The sequence below is a fragment of the Manacus vitellinus genome, unplaced genomic scaffold, assembly GCF_001715985.3.
Source record: "Manacus vitellinus isolate BGI_N305 unplaced genomic scaffold, ASM171598v3 scaffold_23_pilon, whole genome shotgun sequence".
Classification (NCBI taxonomy): domain Eukaryota; kingdom Metazoa; phylum Chordata; class Aves; order Passeriformes; family Pipridae; genus Manacus; species Manacus vitellinus.
This window is the reverse complement of record NW_021939718.1, coordinates 5,924,257-5,946,240: the sequence shown is the minus strand read 5'-3', so window position 1 is coordinate 5,946,240 and position 21,984 is coordinate 5,924,257. Positions and strand designations below refer to the sequence as shown.

At 39.2% G+C, this 21,984-nt stretch overlaps 1 protein-coding gene across 9 annotated transcripts in view; it reads left to right on the top strand.

The window, feature by feature from the left end:
• EPB41L4A (erythrocyte membrane protein band 4.1 like 4A) overlaps positions 1-21,984 on the top strand; it is a 130,642-nt gene that overhangs the window by 47,883 nt on the left and 60,775 nt on the right. For all 9 annotated transcript variants that reach the window (XR_001920685.1, XM_018072884.2, XM_018072883.2 and 6 more), the window contains exons 2-5: positions 6,801-6,905; positions 15,621-15,672; positions 16,790-16,868; positions 20,403-20,500. Coding sequence is in view for 8 of the 9 variants with exons in the window: in XM_018072884.2 (XP_017928373.1) it covers positions 6,801-6,905; positions 15,621-15,672; positions 16,790-16,868; positions 20,403-20,500 (334 nt within the window). In the remaining variant the exon portion in view is untranslated. The remainder of the gene's footprint in view (positions 1-6,800; positions 6,906-15,620; positions 15,673-16,789; positions 16,869-20,402; positions 20,501-21,984) is intronic.

Below are 21,984 nucleotides of genomic sequence, written 5' to 3'. Positions count from 1 at the left end.
ATTATGTTGAAATGTAGTACTGTATATACTGTTTTAAAAAGAACAGTTTGATTAAGAAAAGTGCAATTGAATTAGCCCTCTCCTGAGTGTTCTCCCTGTGATTTTCTTTAGCCAGTAGAAACCTGCCTTTCTGGTTTATGAAGCCGCAGTGCTAACATGTAAAGAAAGATGTTATGACTCATTTGAACAATTCTTTGTTCTCTCTTGAAAGCATTGCCAATGATATTTTCAAATGTACTTGGGTTTATCCCTAAGAATGCAAGCCTTTAGCAAGTCTGAGCTTAATGAAAGGCAGATTATGTGATTTTTGTAATGCCATATGTAATCCTGTTAACATCTTTGATAGCTTTAGTTTGAATTTTGCTGTAATTTTATCAGGGAAAATAAATGACTTTTCTTAGTTGGCAAAACTTTCTACAAATGTGGTAAAAATGTATTTCAGGACTAAGAAGTAGCCACTTAGGGATTCATCAGCAAAACTGCTTTCTTGACTCCACTTGAAGAGGCAAATTACTGGCATGGAACCCTGAAATCACGTGGCTTAAAATGAGAACTTGAATTAAAAATGAGGTTGCAGTGGTTTCTCCAAGGGTCACTGTTTTACCTGAAGAATGCTCTTCAGTGCTGGGAAAATATGAGGTTATGGAAGGTGAAGTTAGAAGGATGTGAGAATAGGGCCTGGCTCACATTCTGGCTGTTCCCTTGCAAAGGACTGCCTTGTGCACACACAGGCATTGCTGAAAGATATGAAAGGGATTGGTGAAGAGAGACGTGGAGAGTACAGCCCACAGTCTGTTTTGGCTGAGGATAACCAAAGCACTGAGCATCTTGCTGTTGTAGAGGTGGAGAAACCTCAGCCATTTTAAGTTGGATGGTTTTGCTCAGCATTTCCTCACAGCTGGACCATCTGTTTCCACAGGACCTGCCACTATGGAAGTGTTAAGTGAGCTGGTGTCGCGGTCCGAAGAGGGAATGGGACACGAGGAAGGGTGCAAGCAAAGTTCTTTATTCAGGCGTGCGCCTGATTCTTGTCCGTTCAAGGCAGGGAAAGGGCCAGAACATAGGGTGGGGTATCAGACAGACAAATGGGGGAGCAAATCAGAATAGGGCACAGGCAAAAGAGGGAGGAGTGGGGGAAGCAGGGAGCAGGCAAAAATCTCCGCCAATCACTGCACGCTTCTCTCCACGCCCGGAACTGTTCCCATCCTGAATCGTGTTCCGTCACATCTCACTCTGTCTTATTTGTTTGAAGCACGGCTAGAAAATATCTGTTTTGATAGTCCTCTTACAGCCCACTATGACACAAGAAATAGTAACAATACAAACAGAGAAAGCAAAATTTCAAAGCAAGTTAAAAAGGGTTTGTTTAAATGGACTTGAGGGAGGACAGATCTGCATCTTCCAAATCGGATTGGACAGCTGCATTTGCTGAGTGACTCCCCCCCTAAAAATTGTTTCCAGCCCGAGATGCTACTGCTCCATGGTGTCTAAAAGCTTAGTGATATCACGTGGCTAGGACATAAGTTGCATAATCAGTTCATCTGATTTAAGTTGAACTGCAGGGAATGGTAGGTTTAACATGGTTCATTCTAATTGCTGTGGTTTCCTGGCACCTGCTGAAGGGATGGGCTTCGCAGGATGGAACGCAGTTGAGGGGGTGTTTGTTTTATCACAGCACCCTTGGAGCTTGCTGCCTTGTTTCTTGACAGTTCACAGGTGCACTGTTTAAGATCTGGCATTGAATTAAAAGTCACTTTTCTCCTCAAGTCTGGTGACTTTTTTGGGGATAGCAGTTCTCCGTAAATGTTAGTAAGGGAGTGGCAATCCTTAGTCCAGTGTCTGCCTTTTCTGCACCGTTTACACGGTGTCTTCGGAAGCTCCATCTTTGTAATTAATTGTGGATAGTTCTTTTCTATATGTCCTGTCTCACCACAGTGAAAACAGGTTTGTGGTCCAGCCAAAGCTTCATCTAGTAGTCTTGCTTTATGAGAATTAGACCCCACATTACGACATGCCTTGACCATGTCCATAGGAGTAGAATCCCTAAGAGTTCTTAGTATTTGCTGGCAATCGTCATTAGATTGCTCTATAGCCAACCTTAACAATAGTGCATCCTGACCTTCTGGGTGTTTAACTTGTTTTGCAATGGCTTTCTTTAGCCTTTCTGCAAAGTCTGTGAATGGTTCTGTTGGTTTTTGTTGTACTTGTGTGTATGAAGGTGCAGGTTCAGCAGCCTCAGCAATGGTTTGAATAGCTTGGAAGGCTATTTTTTTTGAAATGTCTAATTCATTCATAGGAATCTTGGTTTGGGACTCATTGGAAATATATGGGCCCACTCCAAAAAGCCTGTTAAAGGACTCCAGGACTGGGGTCCCTGTGGTTGTTGAGGTTCACTGGGCATGCTGGCGAATGCGAGTTTGCCATTCATCTAGGAAAAGTGTTGCTTGCATATTAGTGAAGAAAGCACTTATTAAATCCTTTATGTCATTTGGAGTGAATGTGTAAGCAGCAAAGAATGAACCAAGTACCCTTATTACATAAGGTGAGTTTAACCTGTAGACAGTAATAGCTTGTTTTGTATCTTTCAGAACTTGGAGGGGGATTGGTTCCCAGACAGGGTGATTGTTGGGATGATAAAATACGGGAAATGCTTTAACCAAATTCTAATCATCAGCTGTTGATGCTTATTCCTTTATGTAAGACCATCTGCTCCTCTGGGCAGTGGCTGGGCAGGGACAAGTACATTCACAGGGTGGTGCTACTGAAGGGGTTAAAGTGCCAGCTACTGGCACGTCGGGATAAGCGGCGCTGCCGTGGGGAGGGGGGCATTGGAAAGGAGTACCTGGATGCGGTGGGTGTGGGGGGAGGGGAGGGTTTTTTGGCCGGGGGGGCGGAGGAGGGAGGGGTGGGGGTGTGGGCTTGCGCGGGCGGGCTGGGGGGTGGTGCTGGCGGGAGAAGCGCGAAATCTTTGCATGCCGTTCTCCCGCGCTCGCTCCCCGCTCTCCTCGGCTTCGCCCACGTGGTGATGCCATGATGCAAAAACCGCTGGTATTCCGTGCTTTGTTTCTCCCTCACGCCGTCCGTGGTCTCCCGCCTCCCCTGCCACTCCGGCACTCCCGGGGCTTGTCCTTTTTCAGGGATGGGGGCTTGGATTTTTGCTCAGATTTTCATTGGAACTGTTTATTTGATGTTGTAGCATCATCAGAACTAACCTCCAGGCAATCAGTGCTTCAATAGCAATTTTTTCTCCCCTCTCTTTCGCTTTCCAGATCTTATATCCAGTTTTCTCCCAGTCCTTTGGAGTCATGCTGTCGGAGACAGCTTCCCCTCTGTTTTCAAGCCATTTAGCAAGGGCTTTTGCGGATTTTTTGTCTAAGGGGTGTCCGTTTTCCAAAATAAAGTCTTTAAGCTTGTGGTATACAAACTTTTGAGGGGTAGATAGCGAGAGGCCCATTGCGAAATTACTTATACTTCTATTAGTCTGAAGTTGGTTTTAAAGTTGATTTTGTGAGGGTGAGAGATGAGATTAGAGGTTTTTCCCGGTGCTCACCTTTCTCGGTGCGGTGGCCATCTTGCCATGATCTGGAGTTCAGCCGGGAAGGACCAGCGGGACAGAAACGCTTCTCTCTGCGCTGTCTGAGCCCTTGTGACATGGGGAAGGTTTTCTTAAAGGTAAAAACCTTTACTTTGGCCTGATGCTGGGTGCCATTTGTCGCAGTCCGAAGAGGGAATGGGACACGAGGGTGCAAGCAAAGGGTGCAAGCAAAGTTCTTTATTCAGGCACGCACCCAATTCTTGTCTGTTCAGGCAGGGAAAGGGCCAGAACAAGCTGGGACAAGAAAATAAATTGACAGGCATTTGTACCTAGCAATAGATGTAAAAAGCAGTTAAAAAAGCCTTTTATCTCTGAAGGGAAAGAGAGGAGGCTTAAATTTCAACCAAATCAGGTTTGAAATGTGTATGTTTCTTGGGGATAACACACTAGCTTTAGTGTCCACAGAAGGAAAGCTGTCCCAAAAGCTTTATGTAGAAAGAGTATGTAGTACTGCAGTCCTCAGCTGACTGAAGCAGAAGCCAAGAAGGGTAGCTTGGTGCAGAGTCATATAAGTTGAACTCCTGTAAGACTTAAGCTTCTTTGATTGCAGGAGTGTGTATTGTTATTGTAAGATGCCTGAATGGGAAATTGACTACTCAATCTTTGTGGCTTGATTAGTGTTTCTTAGTACTGCTAATAAAACCAACTGACGCTATGAATAATGCTGCTGGTCAGACAAGGAGTGGAAAGCTCATTGAAAGCAAACAGATTTGAAGCTCAGCAAGGCTTGCATGGGCCCCACTCCATGTCTCCTGTAAATCATGATGCAGGTAATCCTTTCTATACCTCCTGCAAGGATTTACTGTCCACACTGTGGTTAACCATGTCAAAACCCACTGACTCTAAGTGGCTGATGGTAGAGTTCCTTTTGTCTAAGATATTCTCTTAATGTTTAGTGCCTAGTGGAAAGTGTTGCCATCGTTTATCCACAGGCGATGTAAGGAGTCAGGGCTCAAAATAAGAGCGTCGCCTGTGCCTGTCTAATTCTAGGTTCCCAAGACATTGTTGTACTGTTTAAATGAAAATGGAAACAGTTACAATGGCAAAGGTAATTTGCCTTATGTGACACGGAATCATAGAATATGTTGAGTTGGAAGGGACCCATCAGGATCATTGAGTGTGGCACTAAACCTGCATTATATGAGAAAACTGTTTCAAAACGACTTTTTGTGGTCTCCTTGCAAACACATGTTTCTTCTTCCCAACACCCCCCACAGCAACTGTTATCTCCCATGCAGGAATGTCCTGGGAAGATGTCCTAAGGTGTTCTCATTGGACCTTGTTAACCCCTTCCTGTGATTGGGTGTTCCTGTAAGCCCCTTGAGACTTCTAATTGGTTAACCTGTGATTCCTCCTAACCCTATAAATGTAACCTCCCCAGCAATAAACTCTCTCTTGCCTCCTCTCCACACCCAGTGTGCTGTCTCCGTGCTGGCCATGGAGCCACCTGGGGTGGGGGAGAAGGGGAGGGCACCTCTCCCCTCCAGGCTTAGGGCCTGAAGAAACCCCTGACGCTGGAGTTCCCTTTCCCTATCCTTCAAGATGTCGGAATGGTTCTTCAGACGGAAATGGAACTAGAACTGGGCCACCCCACGTCATGGGGGGAAAGGGATCCAGAATTGAGTCCAGCGTATGAATGATAACTAGGTCCTTCTTAGTGGGGTGCCTCCTGCTTCTTTGAATAACAACTGATTTAAAAATAAGACAAGGCAGTACAGTTATTGCTTGCATTTTTTGTATTTTTAAGATGTGGTTTGCTATGTTCTGTCTTTTTGCTGCAGTGCTCCTTATAGTCACTTTACAGCTGATTCTTGTCTTACTTTGTTCTGACAACCCAAGTTCAGTTTCCTTTTGAGGAATCTGATGATAAAATCATTGTGTTGCTCTGCTTTATCCAACATGCTAAAATGAGATTTAGTGAATTTCTGCTTACCTTAATCATATTTTTTCCCCAGATAGGTTTCTGTTTTGTGGCTGATCATTAAGGCTTACTGTACATGCTGAGGGAATATGTAATTGCAGTTGCTTAGTGTAAATAACCAGTATGATGGAATTTGACACTGAGAACCTTTCCAGAACATCTCCTGGTTTAAGCAGATATGTATTAAATCTGGTAAATAGCATGGATATGCAGTTCCCCATCTTACCGGAGATGTAAGATCTACCTTGTCATGGCTTGTTTTGAATGTGAGTGGCCACCTGAAATTGTCGAATTGGTCTTGCCCTTGTGACTTGTTATAAAGCCTGACCAAATGCACCTGCTGAAAAGAAAAAAGAATAGATCTTCACTGTTATGTGATTGATACTTTACCAGCAAAGCTAAATTAAAGGATTTTTTAATCAGTGTTCCTTGCTGTTTTAATTTTGAAATTATTTGTTTATAGGCTAAAAGTGGAATAGTGCAATCAATATCCCACTTCCTCTTCCTGTTTCTGTCCTTCTGGTGATTTTACTACAGTCTAGTAGTTTAAAAAATATGAAGCAGTTAAGCAAAACCTAATTATGAGTTATGTCCACATTTTCTTGTGGAACTCAGGACTGTAATAGTCAAAGGCTCTAATTGATTCTGATGGGGGATCATTCTGTGCAATTGTTCTCCATCTTCCTATCTGTGTGTTGTTGGCTGCCAGGCGAACCGACAAATACGAGGCACTCAGGTGGAAGACAGCTTTTTATAATGCATTCTCAACAGGACAACGTTGTTTGCAATATTGTCCCCAGCTTTGTCTGCAAATACTGTAATAGACACCTACTATTCAGGGAAACAGCAGGATTATTTCAATTCAGGGTGCTAGAATGCTCCCCCTTCTACTATCAAAAATATTTAAAAGTAGAGCAAATAAAACTAAATCTTCTTTACAAAGATTAGTTACAGAGCAGCTAATGATGCATAACTTAGATCTTAAGGGCAGTTTTGCCTCCTAATCTCCATTGTCAGAGTTTGTTTGGGGTTTTTTGTTCTTTTTGTACTGTGTAACTACTAACTTGCCAGCTTCCTAACAGTATTTTACAGAGTTATTGTTCAAACATGTATGAGGGCAAAATATTTCCATCTGTACTGCTGAAATTTTTGTTAAAGGCACTGCGAACTGCCTCTTATTTTTTTTTTTTTAAAAAAAGCTAATTAAATGCATGAATGCCACTGCACATAGCTGACAAAAGCAGAGCATCTTTGTGAATAGACTCTGTAAATTCTTTCCCACAGAAGTCAACGAAAGGGTCGGTTGTCCTGGGCTACGTATTTCGTCACTTAAACCTGGTGGAAATAGATTACTTTGGACTGCGCTACTGTGACCGAAGTCATCAAACGGTGAGTAAAACACACAGCAAATTGGATTTTCCACATATAAAATTTACCCTGTTGTGCTATAAATGCCTGTAAAGCTTTGAATTGTCATACTTTCACTAACTTTCACTATTTCCTTTCTCTGGCATCCAGTAATAATTTCTCTGTTTGTTTGCAATAGCCACTAGTATCTTAGATAGGAACACAGTCAAATACTGAATGGTATTGAAAACTAAGTGAAGAAAGTATAAAGAGTAAAAAATTGTTATATGAAAGTAGGATTAATATTTTTTCCTCTTTAATACTGTGCCATGAAGCTAGTGCTTGGTGGTTTACACTGTCCAGGTTCACTTTGCCCAGCAGTGTCTGGGAAGCTGTGTCCCTGAGCGCATAAGAACCTGCTTCCCTTGGAACACTGGCTGGATGCCTCTTTCAGAGTGTTTGGCAATGATATTTTCTCTCTGCCTGAACCATTTCTGTGTCCTTGAGCCCATATTCTCTAGAACCTTCTTGGTAGGGACTCACCAGATGTCTGAGGCTTTTTCCACCAGGAGATTACAGTCCTAAATAGACAAGAAGATTGAAACCAGGCTGAGATGTTTCAGCCGAAGCAGACAGTGGCTTGTGGCAGCACTTGTCTGGAGTGCTCCCACCTCCCCAAATGGCCTGTCCAGGGTTACTACAGGCAGAGGTGAGGAGCAAGGGATGCTCAGCAAGAGAGACTGGTGCTGTATTCACAGGGTGGTCTTCATATTCCCTTAATTTTATTAAGGGAATAATGCTTGGCCTATGGTTGAATTAGATCAAGCAGTTATACTTTTGAAGCCAATGTTCTGTGATAAGAGTACTGCATAAGACCCTGTTTCATCTAAATACAGTAATAAATTGGGTAAATATTTGCCAGTTTCTTCTGTTAAGCAGAAGCTGATCATGTAGAGACTGAATTCAGAACAGTATTAGCAGAAGATTACTGATTGCTGCTGAGAGCTACACACTGCCCCAATCACTGTAACTTCTGTGCTGTAGTCTAGACATTTCTGAATTAATTTCCTTGATAAGCTTCCAACCAAGTTTCATTCCATGGAGATGAAAGCTGTAAACTAAAGGTGGACTGGTAAAAACAGTATTTTTTATTTCCTGAGGAAGCTGAGGTGTGAATGAAGAGCAGGTAGGTATTTTTTGCTCTCAAAAGTGTTTTCCTTTTTCCTATAGGGGCAAATAAAATAGAAATGGCAGTTACTGGGAATATTTCCAGAGGCATATACAGGATGTATTTGATGGTGTATATGACATTATGAAAATAAGAGCATCTCTTTCCTGAAAGACCTAAACCATAAAAGCACCTTTTGGGACACATCCTGCTAACAGACTGGATGTTTTGATTGTATGATATTTGTGTATTTGTGTTGTGGTGATGTGCATGGGCTGTAGGCCAGAGCCCAATTAACTCAGCTCCTCTACATATACATACAGCCTTTTTTTAAACTTTTTCTCTCACATGATGCTGCAATGGTGTAAGTTTAATGTTAGTTTCAGGCTTTGTCCTCTGACCAGCCCAAGGTCAGGAAGGCACCATGCTTCTTGATTTTCCCCTGGATTAGGAAGGTGTTCATCCCACTTCTGTCATTCACCTGCTCTTGCACCAACCCGAGTTGTGTTGTGTGGATACAGGAGGTACAACCAGAGACCACAACTGTGTGCCACCTTACAGAGTGCACCTGCTGTGCCATGTAGATGCTGCCAAGTGGCCAAGTTTGTACTGCTGCATTTACACCTGAGTTATGTTGTAACAAAATATTATGAAAATGCCAGTTCCTCATGTTTGTCTGTGTATGGGTAACTAAAAGCTGATTCTGTTTCATCTAAAAAAGTTCATAAATGAGTCAAAATGTGCTACTATGTGTAGTTTTATGTGATTTATGGCGTATGGTTTAATGTTGCTAGCTTGCTATTTTTAGTGAAATCTTGTAAACTTTTAAGAACGGGCAATATAAATGGAAAGTTTCCAAGTGACAAACACACCTTGTGCTTTAGCTGTAAACATATATTCAGTTGCATGCTCACTGTGGCTAAAACTCTGTGGACTGTTGTGGGAATTAGTCCTGTAGTGGCTGGCAAGAAGCCTAGATTTGAATTTTTTGTTGGATATTTTTTGGATCAACCACAGTAGATTTCCTAAGGGAAGAGGAAAAAGGTTACCTTACTAATTAGTTTTAAAACCATGCTCCTGGGTTAGTCTCAGAGAGAGAAAAGTGTTTGGAGGTTTGGCTATTTATTAATACATTGCTTGTGGTGGGGAATGTTTTACTATTTGCACTGTCAGGTTTTTTTGTCACACTATATATTTAACTGAATGATGAATAAAGCAGGGTAGGCAAAACTATGTATTTTAAAGAACACAAACCAGTCACAAAAGAAACATTTTTCTTATTAAGGGTTCGAAAGAACTTGTTTAGTTATTTTCCCCATTACTTTTGCATGCCTCAGCACTTCCAGGTGGTCTTTTAAGAGCTGTGTTGGTGTGCTACCTCTTATGTGGGTGGTTTCATAATTATTTTAGTAGTATGAGTAGGGCTCTGATCAGTGAACAAGGTTTCACTGTGCTATGTGTACTGTATGAATACATTACATTAAAATGGGCTCTTCCCGAACAGCCGGCAAACTAATTAGCCTGTGTGAATAGCTGGATGCAGCAAAGGGATTGACAAAACTGGGTGGCACTGGCAGGACCATGAACAGTAGGATAAAGCATAAATTGGATGTTCCTCTCTCTATGGTAGTAATGTGATCATATTGCACCAATTTTGCTTTGCTGACATTCCGGTTTTCCCCAAACTCTCCATGGTAAAAGGAGTGTTTAATTCGCAAAATCCAGCTCTGGGAGATTACAAATTGCTACCAGAACAGCATAAACTATATCTATCTTGTGCTCTGAAGAACACAGGACTCCTAAGGAATAGCAAAAAGTGTCATTTAATAATTAAATAAAATATAACATTTAATAATTAATTAAAAATCCTGTGATATAAAATTACATCCAAATGGACAGATGGATTCAACTAGTGCTGTAAGTTGTCATTAGTGTTTCCTAATCTCATAGTACTTTTGTTGACAAACTACATGGTGCTTTTTAATGTAGTGCACCTTTTTTTTTTGATGCAAATACTTTAAAAGAAAGACCAGTTTTCTCTGATTGCCACTGAGTCTCTTTAGTGTGCTTTATCATCAGTCTTCTCTTCTCCAGACTAACAAGGCCCAGCTCCCACATCTCTCCTCATCAGAGAGATGCTCCAGACCCCTCATCATCGTTGTTACCCTTCACTGGACCCTCTCCAAGAACTTCATTGTTACCCTTCACTGGACCCTCTCCAAGAGCTGCTGGTCTCTCTTGTTTTGATGAGCCCAGAACTGGACACAGCGCTCCAGATGTGCCTCACCAGGGCCAAGTACAGGGGCAGGATCCCTTTGCTTGACCTGCTGACCACACTCTTCCCATTACAGTCTCTCACCATTTTGATATTTGGGTAAACCATTGGCCCAGTGATGTACTTATCCTGCCACTCTCCTGGTTCCTGCTGTGCTGCAGCTCCCAGGTGTTCTCCACATAATCCCTTTGCTATTGCCTTTATGGCATTACCAGGGGTCTTTAGGACAGTCAAGCTAGTTACTGTTCTGGAAGGAGGCCAGTATTTTCTTGAGGCATGCAAAAGACAGAATGGAAATGACAATTTTAATGCATAATATCCAATGAAAAGCTGAGCAGAATTTGATGAGGGAAAGGGTAATTTTGAAGCCCAAAGGCATTCCCATGTCAAATCCCAAAAGAATCAGGCTTTTTGAGCATCTTTTACAAGAAATTGTACAGCAGGCTGTGATGCTGCTGATGCAGTAACATACTCATACTCTCTTAGGCTCTAAGAAGAGAAATACAAATACAGAAAGCTGTATCACCATGTTTATTCATACTGGAGCTAAGCCCTGTCTCTATACCATGCACCCACTCTGCAGTGTTGATGTGTTTTGTTTCCCCTGCTATGAGGAAATGTACCAAACTGGATAGGGGAGTAGATTGAACAGGCTGTAATGTAGCTTAGCTATGGAAAGAAGGGCATAATTTTAGCAAAATTTTGTTTGCAATCAAGAATGTTTTTCTCTAGGGAATTACTGTCATACAGTGCACTGCGTATTCTGACCTCAAGATCTTAGTAAAACAATTGAATTGTACTTAGCTTGTGTATTGTTGAAAGGATTTTTGTTTGGTTTTTTTTTTTTTTTTGTATGCATTTTACCTTGGTCCACAAGCTCAGTATACTAAATTGTCTAGGAAGAAAAAGACTCGTTGTGCTTTTTAAACTAGATGACATAACCAGTGGAAAGAAAGTGGAGACTGATGCTGTTGACTATAAGAAAGAAATTTTAGAAGAATGTTAGTGGATTAAAACAACCTGGAAAAAGTTGGTGGTCAAGTGATTCATAGCTAGTAAGAGTAAACTTTTAGAGTGCAGCAGGATGAATAGGATATTCACATTGATGATCTGATACTAAATATAATCAATATAGCTTCACATTCTAATAAAGAAAAGACAGAGATGTTAAATACATATTTGTATGTAGGAATTGCCTGAAGATTTTTACATTTCTTATATAATAGGGACAACTTGAGCTTAGCAGCTTTAGGTTCTTTGCACTGAACATTTGTAGAAAAAAACCTGACACAATTCTAATTGTTAGTGTTGTCTTAAGTTGCAGAAAAATCTTGATAATTTCAGATTATAATTGAAAAATGATGCATTTTCTCTTCAAACTTGTGGTTTTTGCTGTTGTAAATGTGAGAAAAACCTGACACGTATGGCATGATGGGTATGGCTTCGTAAGACTCTAATTAGGGCAGTCCAGGATTTAGTTTGAAGTTGACAGATTTTTGTGCACCATTGATTGATACCACAGAAAACATTTTAACCTAGTTAATATTTTGTTTCAAACAGGTTAATAGAATTTTAAACAAATTTAACCCTAAGCAGATACAAAAAATGAAGATTCCAGATTTGTGGTAAAATGTTTGCAGGCATTTAAAAGGGCTAAATATGAAATACTGCATGGAGCTTGGATGCATACTGCTTACACATCTGGCTTATATGAGAGCCAGATTTGTAAAACTACAAAGGACAGAAAACCCCATTTATTCTTTATGCTGTACTTCAACATTTTTTTAAAATCATTTCTACCCAAAAAATTTAAAGGGAATTATTTCCTTTAATTACATTGTATCTTTATAATTAGTCTTAGTAAATAAAAAATTATTAAAATAATACTATATTTTGTTTGTAAAGAACAATTAGTAAACTAGTAGCCATCACTTTAATAATTGGATGCTTGCATTGATATACACTATTAAAAATTATTATTTTTTCTCCATTTCTTCTGTATATGTTAAATACTTCTTTCAGATTCACAAAATTTGACTCGTGCAGCTATTTGGGTATATGCTGCATCCTCCATCTCCTTGCAACAGTGGTGAGATGTTTGTAAGTCTGTGCAGCAGAGATACAGGTGGGAAAGCACTGAGAAGTGGAACACTGGATGCCAAGTACATGAAAGGAGTGAAGGCTGAGCATCAGAGCTGCTTTGGCATTCACAAATGTAGGGTTTGTTGTCAGCAACTGCTCTGCAAGTGTGTTGAATTAATAAGACAGTGAGTTTTTTGTTCCATTTCTATTGACATTTTAGCGTATGAGCTTGAAAGTGTAACTATACCCAGAACTATTTATAGGTATATGCAAACATTTAACAAGTATCTAATACACATTACTATGTATGCTCTGAGGGGTCTGTTGTTGGGGTTCTTGGATTTCTAAATGTTCCCATCTTTATTGTCTGACTTTGGCTTGAAAAATGCCTTTTCATTATCCATGAAATTCCATTCATCCTTGGCTTACAAATACAATGTTAGAAATCTCTCACTCCTCCCCCCACCCCTTGCATTCTTCAGGAAAATTTTGGCAGCCTTTGAAATAATAAATAGCTACACAGTGATTTTAAGCGTGGGTTTGCAGCATTGCCACAATGCTAAGTACTTACTGGAGAAATGAAAAGGCAGATGAGATTCTTGTCTCTTCCCCACCACGCTGAAGTGTTTAGCCTCACCTGCATGCACCCACATATTTTCTCATGGCAGCTGATACTTATTTTTGCTAGTATACGTAGCAGCAGTCTGTCTTCCAGGGATGAGGGATGAGAGGCTCCTGTCTGCTCAGTTTGGAGGGAAGGAAAGGAAATATTTAGTGATATGAATAAACAGATTTCTTCTATCTCCTCTCTTCAGATGCTCTTTGAATCTGAAGTTTTCCCTTTGAATTTTGTTCCCCTCCCCCAAGCTTGGAAATTGCCTTCAGAAGACCACACAAAAAATATAATTTTACTGCCAGTGAAGTATGACCTAGTGAGACTTAAGTTCCGATGTGACTGTGTTTTGATTGCATCGTCTCCATGTGTCCATATGCTCTTCGATTACTTGGCCAAATCCTAGTTTGTCTCATGGCAGTCAGTGAATCACATGGATACCAAGAGGCAATGGAGTTCAGCTTGCAGAGAGACAACCAGAAATCTGTAACTGTTCTGTACTCGACTTGCAAATTTGAGTGTTGATCCATTAATATTAATTTTTTTAAAATTTTTTATTTTTTTACAAATAATCAATCTACCTATGCATGTAAAGCTCAACTGCAAAGAGGACCAAGAGGCAATGTATCTTGAAGCCAATTTCAGTTTAGTTCAATTCAGGAGAACTTAATGAAGGAGTTATTCTCTGATAGATTTTGATCTGATTTTGAAACAGGATAGTTTTGATATCTTGTGGTGTAGCACAGAGTTGTCAGACTTAAGCAAGTTATACTCACAGCATGTTGTTCATTTTGTGATGCCAGTTTTGAGGAGAGGTCAGACCAAATTCAAACCACATTGCATACCCAGAATGTGCACTGCAGATTTATTTTGCCTTTTTTTCTACTTGTTGACTGTTAAATCTGTGTATCAGCCTATTGTGCTACCTTAGATTGTTGCTGTTTTGGAGTACTAATGGGATATTTGAACAAGCGTGATCATTTCTTCTTCCCTTCCCACCTTCTCTTGAGGTTAAGAGGGTTCATTTTTGAATAGTTATTGGATGTATTTGATATAAGCATGTACTGAAGAATTTTTTCATTCAAAATTCAGGAAATTTTCCTAACAAGCATTCTAGGATTTGAAATAACAATGGCCAAGAGGAAGGTATACTGCTGTTTCTGTTGCAGATGGATCAGCAGCTAATGGAAGTTACTAGTTTTTGTGTTCTGTTGAAGTAATCACAGAATCACACAGATTCATCAAGGTTGGAAGAGATCTTCAAGATCTTCTAGTCCCATTGTCAACCCAGCACCACCATAATCACCAATAAACCATGTGCCCAAGTGCCACATCTAGACAACTCTTGAACATTTCCAGGGATGGTGACTCCACCACCTCCCCGAGCAACTTATTCCAATGCCTGACCACTGTGTCAGTGAAAAAATATTTTCTAGTATCTAATCTGAACCTCCTCTGGTGCAAATTTAAGGCCATTTCCTCTTGTCCTTTCACTGGAGACATGGCAGAAGGGACTGACCTCCTTTCAGGTAGTTGCAGAGAGTAATGAGGTCCCCTCTGAGCCTCCTCTTTTCTGGACTAAACAACAGCTCCCTCAGCCACTCTTTGTAAGACATATTTTCTAGAGCCTGATACAATGATAGTTGTTTATAGCCACTTATTAAATTAGTTGCTTGTGGTTTTCCACTCAAATACTTCGCAGTGTTTTCTTTCTGCTACTTATTCATTCTAATCGCTATTTTGTTTTTTTAGACCAGAGAAGTTCTCTGGGTAGAAGGGGGAGATTTTTAGATTAATCACATTATTCTTATTCCCTATAAGATTAGTTCAGGGGTGCAGGTAAGAAGTTCTTGTGTTTGTTGGCCTGTGTAGTTCCTCAGCTAAAAAGGGGTGGGTACTAACTGAGTAGATTGAATTTGCCCTTAATGACTCCCTCTAGGAGCTGTGTTCTGCAGCCTTTCCAATTCCAGTGTTTTAAGATGGGGCACCAATCTGAACTGGTGCAAAAAGCTTGTGTATGAGGGAAGGCAGCTGAAGAAAATACAGACAAGAATGGTCTTGGCAACTGCCTCTGCACTTTGTTCCAAAACTGAATCACAGAAATGTCAAGCTAAGGAAGAAATAAGTAGCTGGAGGGATTACAAGAGCAGGATGCTGGTGACCTGTGTAGCCATAATGTGAAGTACACAACTGGTCTGTGGTCAGCAGTAACACAAGGATGACTTTTATTAGATGTTTGATAAAGGTGGGGTAGAGTAATCAGTGAAAAATTATACTGCAGATTGTTTGTCAAACATTATGGGAACCCAAGTAACAGCTCATCTCTCTGTGGTGCACCAAGCATACGTCAATCGGTTTGATACAGTTGTCCAGCTAGTGCTGTAAACACTTCGGTGGAAGAGTCTGTGCCCTCCCTACCTTGGTGCAAATTTCTAGACATCTTCTCTCCCTGCTCTGTGAAACCATTTCTGAAAATAAAAATTAATTTTTCTTTGCTTAGTGTGCAGCAAATTTCTTTACACTTGATGGGTACTTGTCATAGAATCGTAGAATGTTTTGAGTTGGAAGGGAGCATTTTCCATGTTGAGTAATTAATTTTTGTAATTATCTGTCTCACAGTACTGGCTGGATCCTGCAAAGACGCTTGCTGAACATAAAGAATTGATAAACAGTATGTATCTGAACTTAAGGGGCATATCGGAAGATGAAGTAACAGAGGCAATGTTCTATCCATACAGCCTGCACAATGAGGCAATGTTCTATCCATACAGCCTGCACAATATTTATTTTCTAGTCACAGCAGATTGATAGTTCTTGAACAAGTTTGTTATTGCAGTTCTTAACTGTATCAAAATTTCACACATAGGTTGCGCATGCTATCATTTTACAGTAATTTGTGTAATTTTTGTCTAAACATTTCTGCATGCCTAAATTTTATTTCAGACTAATAAGTGGTGCTATTCTTAATTTGTATAATTAATTTATAGTAGCTGTGATACCTCTGTCATAGTCTAGTGTACCATAGTTAAAATAGATTCACTTTTGCTTGTGAAAGTAAAAATAATGCCTCTTTCTGATAATAGAGTGTCTGCTATTACTGATAGTCTTCAGATATTGCAGATACAAGATCTGTTATTTGTATTATAATTAAAGAACATGATTTGGAGACCCTTTAATAAAAGATGTAGAAGTGGGGCACATGTGGAATAAATGTAGCTGTAAGAATTTTGGTACTGAGTTATCAGGTTTTTTTAGAAGAGCATTTTTAAAAGGTGAAGTAGAAGAGCTTTTCCAAATATTTCTTGATTGAATTGGCACATAATTAAAGTTGCTGTGTAAGATATTTGAAAGTGTGGAAGAGTATTCCGTATTATAACTTATGACAGAGAATCACATTTCATGCACAATTACATTTTTCAAAAAGCTTCAGTGGAAGAAGTACTTAGAGGTCAAAATCAAGCAGCAAAAAAATTATCTTGGAGAAATAGTAAGTTAGAAATGAAAACTAAAGTGAAAAATTCAGAATAAGCAAAAATTCCAAGCAGACAGACAAAATATGAATAAATAAAAAACTAAAAATAATAGTAAAAATTATTTTTTTTCCCTCGTGTAATGAATATAGGTCTGTGGATTTGCTATGTGGATGTTACACTTTTTCTGAAACTCTCAAGTTTCATAAAATATTAAGATAAGCTTCTTAGTAGCTGTTTTGTAGTCAACCAGTAACAGTTCATAACAATAACAGTTCATGACAACTAATTTTTATACCAAATGTTTTTTTCACTCAGCTGGACCACCATACACTCTGTATTTTGGCATTAAATTTTATGCAGAGGATCCGTGTAAACTTAAAGAAGAAATAACAAGGTATAGTATTCAATGAAAGGATAGTTTGTTGTTCTCAGACTAGTGATGTATTTCAACCAGGTGCATATTCTTGTGGTGTGTCTGGGTTGTTGTTTTTTGCTTGAACATCTGAATGTTTTTGCTTGAACATTTGATGTGTAGAAAGAAAATTGCTATGAGATTCACAGTGGCTGGTGTGGATAATTGTTTGGAAACCCAAGAAGAAAAGGTGTTCTCTAGTGCATCAAAAACCAAAAGGCCTTGATGTACATTTGTGGTGTCGTTGTTTTTGGTTTGTTTTTTTTTTTTCTGCTTTTATATTGTGCTATAATCAAGTTTAGAGTTTACTTGGATATCAAATGTAAATACAATGAATATTCTTCTTTATTGGCCATAGCAAAAATTCCTGAGCTGTTTTTCAAGACGATTTCTTTGGTCTTTCTAAAAATATGTGAAGGAAATTGAAGAGTTACATGCTTCTGATTCTTTTACCTAGGCTTGGCCTCTACAAAATATGAGTATGTACACAGTAACACATGCACATGCATGCACACAGACGCATGCACACACATGGTTATCTGAATTCTCACACAGGGTTTTCTGTTTGGTTAATTTATGAAATGTCTCAGACAATTAGTTTTAGGTTCAAAAGAAATTTGAGAATTTGGGTAGTAGGCGGACAAAATTAGTGTGCTGGCTTGCATTAACAAATACCAAAATATTTCCTTTGATGTCGTAAGAATATGACACATGAGAATTCATTAGAATGCATGCAAGGTTTTTAATTTTCATTAATCAAAGGTGGCAGTTGTTGCAGAACAGGCAGAATAGTTTTCCTATACTGGAGTGAGAAAATTCTTTTGTTTCCTTACTGGCACAAGGAATGGAAGTCTCCAATAAACAAGGCTTAGTCTGGCCTGGTATAAATAATAAATGCTGTGACTTCACAGGTAAAAGAGCATAAGTTGGTGGCCGTGGGATGCCCCTGTACCATGGAATTTTGATGCATTTTTCTTGTACTTTAAATCCTGCTTACAGGGAAAGATGGCCCTGGGAAGGGAGCTTTGGCCACTGAACGTGTTGTGATTTCCTCACAGGGGTCAGGGTGGAGGCAGGGGGCTAAATTTTCAAAAATTGTTTCTCTTTGCCCTGTGATCTGCAGTCAGTGATCTGCACTGTTGATTAGGTGTATGAATCCAGTCAAGAAATGTTGTAGTGTGATTAGGGAGCCTGTGTTCATGTCAGTATATGGTCATGCGGAATTGGCACATCATGCAGAGGGAGGGCTTCAGATATATTGTGTTGACAGTCTTCTACAAAACACATTGATTAGTCAAATACCATCAATATTTATGAACATTTATTTCTGTAGGCTCTCAAGTCTTGGAAGGAAGGTGCTTTTTTGTCCGGAGGAGGGGAGAGTGGAAACTAACCAACCAACCAACCAAAAAAAACAACAAAAAACCACCTGTTTAGAATAACTTGGCTTGGAAGGCACCCTTAAAGGTCCTTCACTTAGGGGGCATTAAAGACCCTACTTTTATTTATGCTAATAATTTTCTGCCTAACTGTAGTTCCAGTGATGTGTTAACTATTTTGTGCTAACCAATTGAAGCATGTATTTATTACTTTAAAGGATATGAGAGTGAACTCTGTTGTTATTAGATGTTAATGATCTGTGTCATTACATGATTACTCTCTGCAAATAATGAAAACCTGTCAAATCTATAATTGCTTTGCAGCAAAATCTGTCTGCCTAGTAGGCAAAAGCTCATACTGCAGTGTTTGCTGGATGTGTTTGCTAGAGGAAACTGGCACTTAGGCACTATAATATATGCATAAAAAACTTGACAGTACACAAGACAAGAGTGCTTTAGCTACGAGTTTGGACATAGGGCGTAGTTTTGTGAGGAGCTTAGTGGCTTCAGTGGGAATTGAGATTGTTCACTTTGTAGGAATCACTTAAGCACTTAAAGTTGGCTCTGTTTTTGCAAGAAGGTGGCTGTTTTGAAGATTCCTATGCTGTTTTATTTTGAGATTACACTAGGAGAATGCAGAAATATAGATGCCTTTCCAAGGAAAATAAATTTGTAGCATCATGTGGTACAAAGCTCTGTTTTGTAGAGATGGAGAAGTGCTAATAGAAATACAGGTGTATATAAGAAATGTATTTCATATTGAAAAGAAGATTTTGTGTACTCCACAGGAGGTGTAAAATCCTCTTTGTCATTATCATAATTCAAACAAAGAAGATTTGTGTAGGACTGCAAGCACAAGCTAGAAGTAGTACTTAGTGAAGAAACACCGAGTGCTTTGTGTTGCCTAATGACATTCCCAAAAAATTCTTATGCAATGTCCTGCTCCTTTAAGGAGGAGATTATTAACCATTTTTTAGAGGATGGACATTCCTATTATCTGTCACGAATTCTGGGGGATCATTAATCAGAAAGACATTGGCATCCTTGTTCAGGGGCTCATCTGGCTGAAAAGTCTAGTAAATTTGGTTGGATCTTAAATGTTTCGAGAGTCAGCTGTGTGTAACCTGCAGTTTGTAAACTTCCATGAAAGCAGTGTAGGTGCACTTTGAACTTACAGATCATTCTAAGGTGCTTTCATAAGTAACTTGTACCAACATAGAATAATTATTTGCAGAGTAGCTAAAGGCTTCTATGTAGATAATATTGAAATAGTAAATAATGAAAAAGCTATGTGTTTGTATGGATGATCCTTTTCTTTCTATGAAAAACTACCTTCTCAATATTGTTAGTTTTGTAGTAGCTAGTGAAAGGAATTTACTTACGATGGTGTGAGACACTGCATAAATCTGTTGTCATAAAACTGGACAAAATTCAAACAGTGTTTAAAAGATTTCCTGTAAATTATTATGGTGAGTTGCAAAACCAAGCAGATCCTTTGTATGATGGCTTGTTTCCTTGTCTTTACTTTTCTACTTTATGCATATTTATTTACTGTAAGTGCTTTCAGTATGTGCTTTATCAAGTGTAGAAGCAGGTTATGACTTTGAAAATTACATTTTTACCCCTGCTATCTCTGTTGCAAGAAGGACATGGAGGTATGGACTCCATCAAACCTGCTTGCTGCATTATAGCTGATACTCTGGTGTGTGGAGAGGAAATATTAAAGAAGTATCCAATACTCAGTTCTCCTTTATGTTAACCACTGGTCAGGTTAAACTTTGGCTCTTTTATAGGTTTCTTGTTCAATTTTTCTGATCATGGTCCTCGTCCCTACTTCCTCACTGCTCTATGAAAGCCAAAAGAGCGAAATGACATTATTAGGGGGAAAATTATTTGCATCTGCACAATATAAGCAGACGGGAAAACTACAGAGTGCTCCTCTACCTAGGTTGTTTCACTAGATAAATCTTAGTTGGTACTTCAAGGTCAATGTGGGAAAAGCCATTCATAGAGGAATACAAATTTTTATTGTCACATAATTATGGTACATGGTATGTCTACAGTTAACTGGGTGACTTTGAAATATATTGGTGCATCAGGCTTGAAATAACAACTTTGTTTTCTCTTTATGTTTTAGGTATCAGTTTTTCTTGCAGGTAAAGCAAGATGTTTTACAGGGCCGTTTACCTTGTCCAATCAACACTGCAGCACAGCTGGGAGCATATATAATTCAGTGTAAGTTCTTCTGGCCAATTGAGAGCTTATTTCTTTTAATCATGCATTATGACTAATTTTAAGTGGTGACTGAAGACATCATTAACACTTTATGAATTCAATTTAAAACAGAAAAAAACTAACGTGACTGATTTCATCTAAAGAACTGTAAATAGATGGTCATTCTGAACAGATTTCCCTAAAAAATACGGCAAATATGAAGCAGGAAAATATGCAGTGATGGTAATATCTTCATTGTATTATGAGAAATGAATAAAAAGAATACATATTTCTCCTGTAATCAATTTTAAGTACGTTAGAGCTGTAGTTTTGGTATAATATTCTGTTCCTATGATTCTAATCTCAGATATTCTGTTGAGAAACAATGAGAAAGCTTATGGGAAGAGCAGAGTTAAAGCATGGCAAAGGTTACATCCAGCAGGTTAAAGTTAGTCCAGGCACCAGCAAGCGTGCATTCCCATGGACTCTATAAAAATCTTTATCCTTTTATTTAGGGTTTGCAGTCACTCAAATATAGAAAGACACCTGAGAAATGTCTATACTGAACATATGAACTGAATATATGTCAAATACTGAACATATGAATGCAAGGCACCAACACCAAGGTCCAGGGTGCTTTTTCAAGGGTGATGTGCTAGATCAGGCTTATGTTCTATTCCAAACTGAGATTAAGTGTGTTTGTGGGAATTCGAAATAACTGAGGAGCTCTGCTGGTGTAATGCTATCAGTGGTGTTTTTCGCAGTGGAGCTAGCAGCTACTGAGATCTGGAGAAGAAGCCAGGGCCATATGTTCTGCTCCAGCCACAGGCCTGGCTTTCACCATTCAGGTTGTGTCTGGATGTCATCTTTGGCCTCTGAGCAGATCCTTTCCTTAACACAGGAGTTGTTTTCCTCCTTTTGTGATCAAAGATGGTGGAAAAACCAGTATCCATGGCATAGTTTGCTGAATACACCAGTTTTCTTATTGGGTGTGCTGGAGTTGTTGCTGTTGTAGTAATTCCTCTTCTTATTCCTACTGTGGGCAAGAACCATGATATTTTTATGGAGGTTTTCCAGAGAAACTTCTCAACATTCTTATGGAGTGGATCAGGGGCTTTTTCTAACAATGTCATTCCGACATTCTGGAAAGAAACATTGGTAATTAGATGAGTCTTTTCCTTCTTGGCTCTTGAAGCCTTATTTTGGCTATGCTTTTAGTTTAGTGGGAATTGGATAGAAACCTTCTGTGAAGTCTTTCTCAGAGAACCTCAGTCTACAGATGTAACTCAGCGTTATTAAAAAATACAAATACTAACTTTTGCAGAGTTTCTCAGATAGATGCAATTATAGTTAAGATCAGTAGATGTGAGTTCTGACCAAGGTGCATATTATTTTTATAATTACAGCATATGAACAGACATGACTAATGTATCCAAATTCAGGATTGTTTCAAAGAAATTTATATTGACTATTCATTATGTTCTTTCCTTTAAGAAAATTCTTTT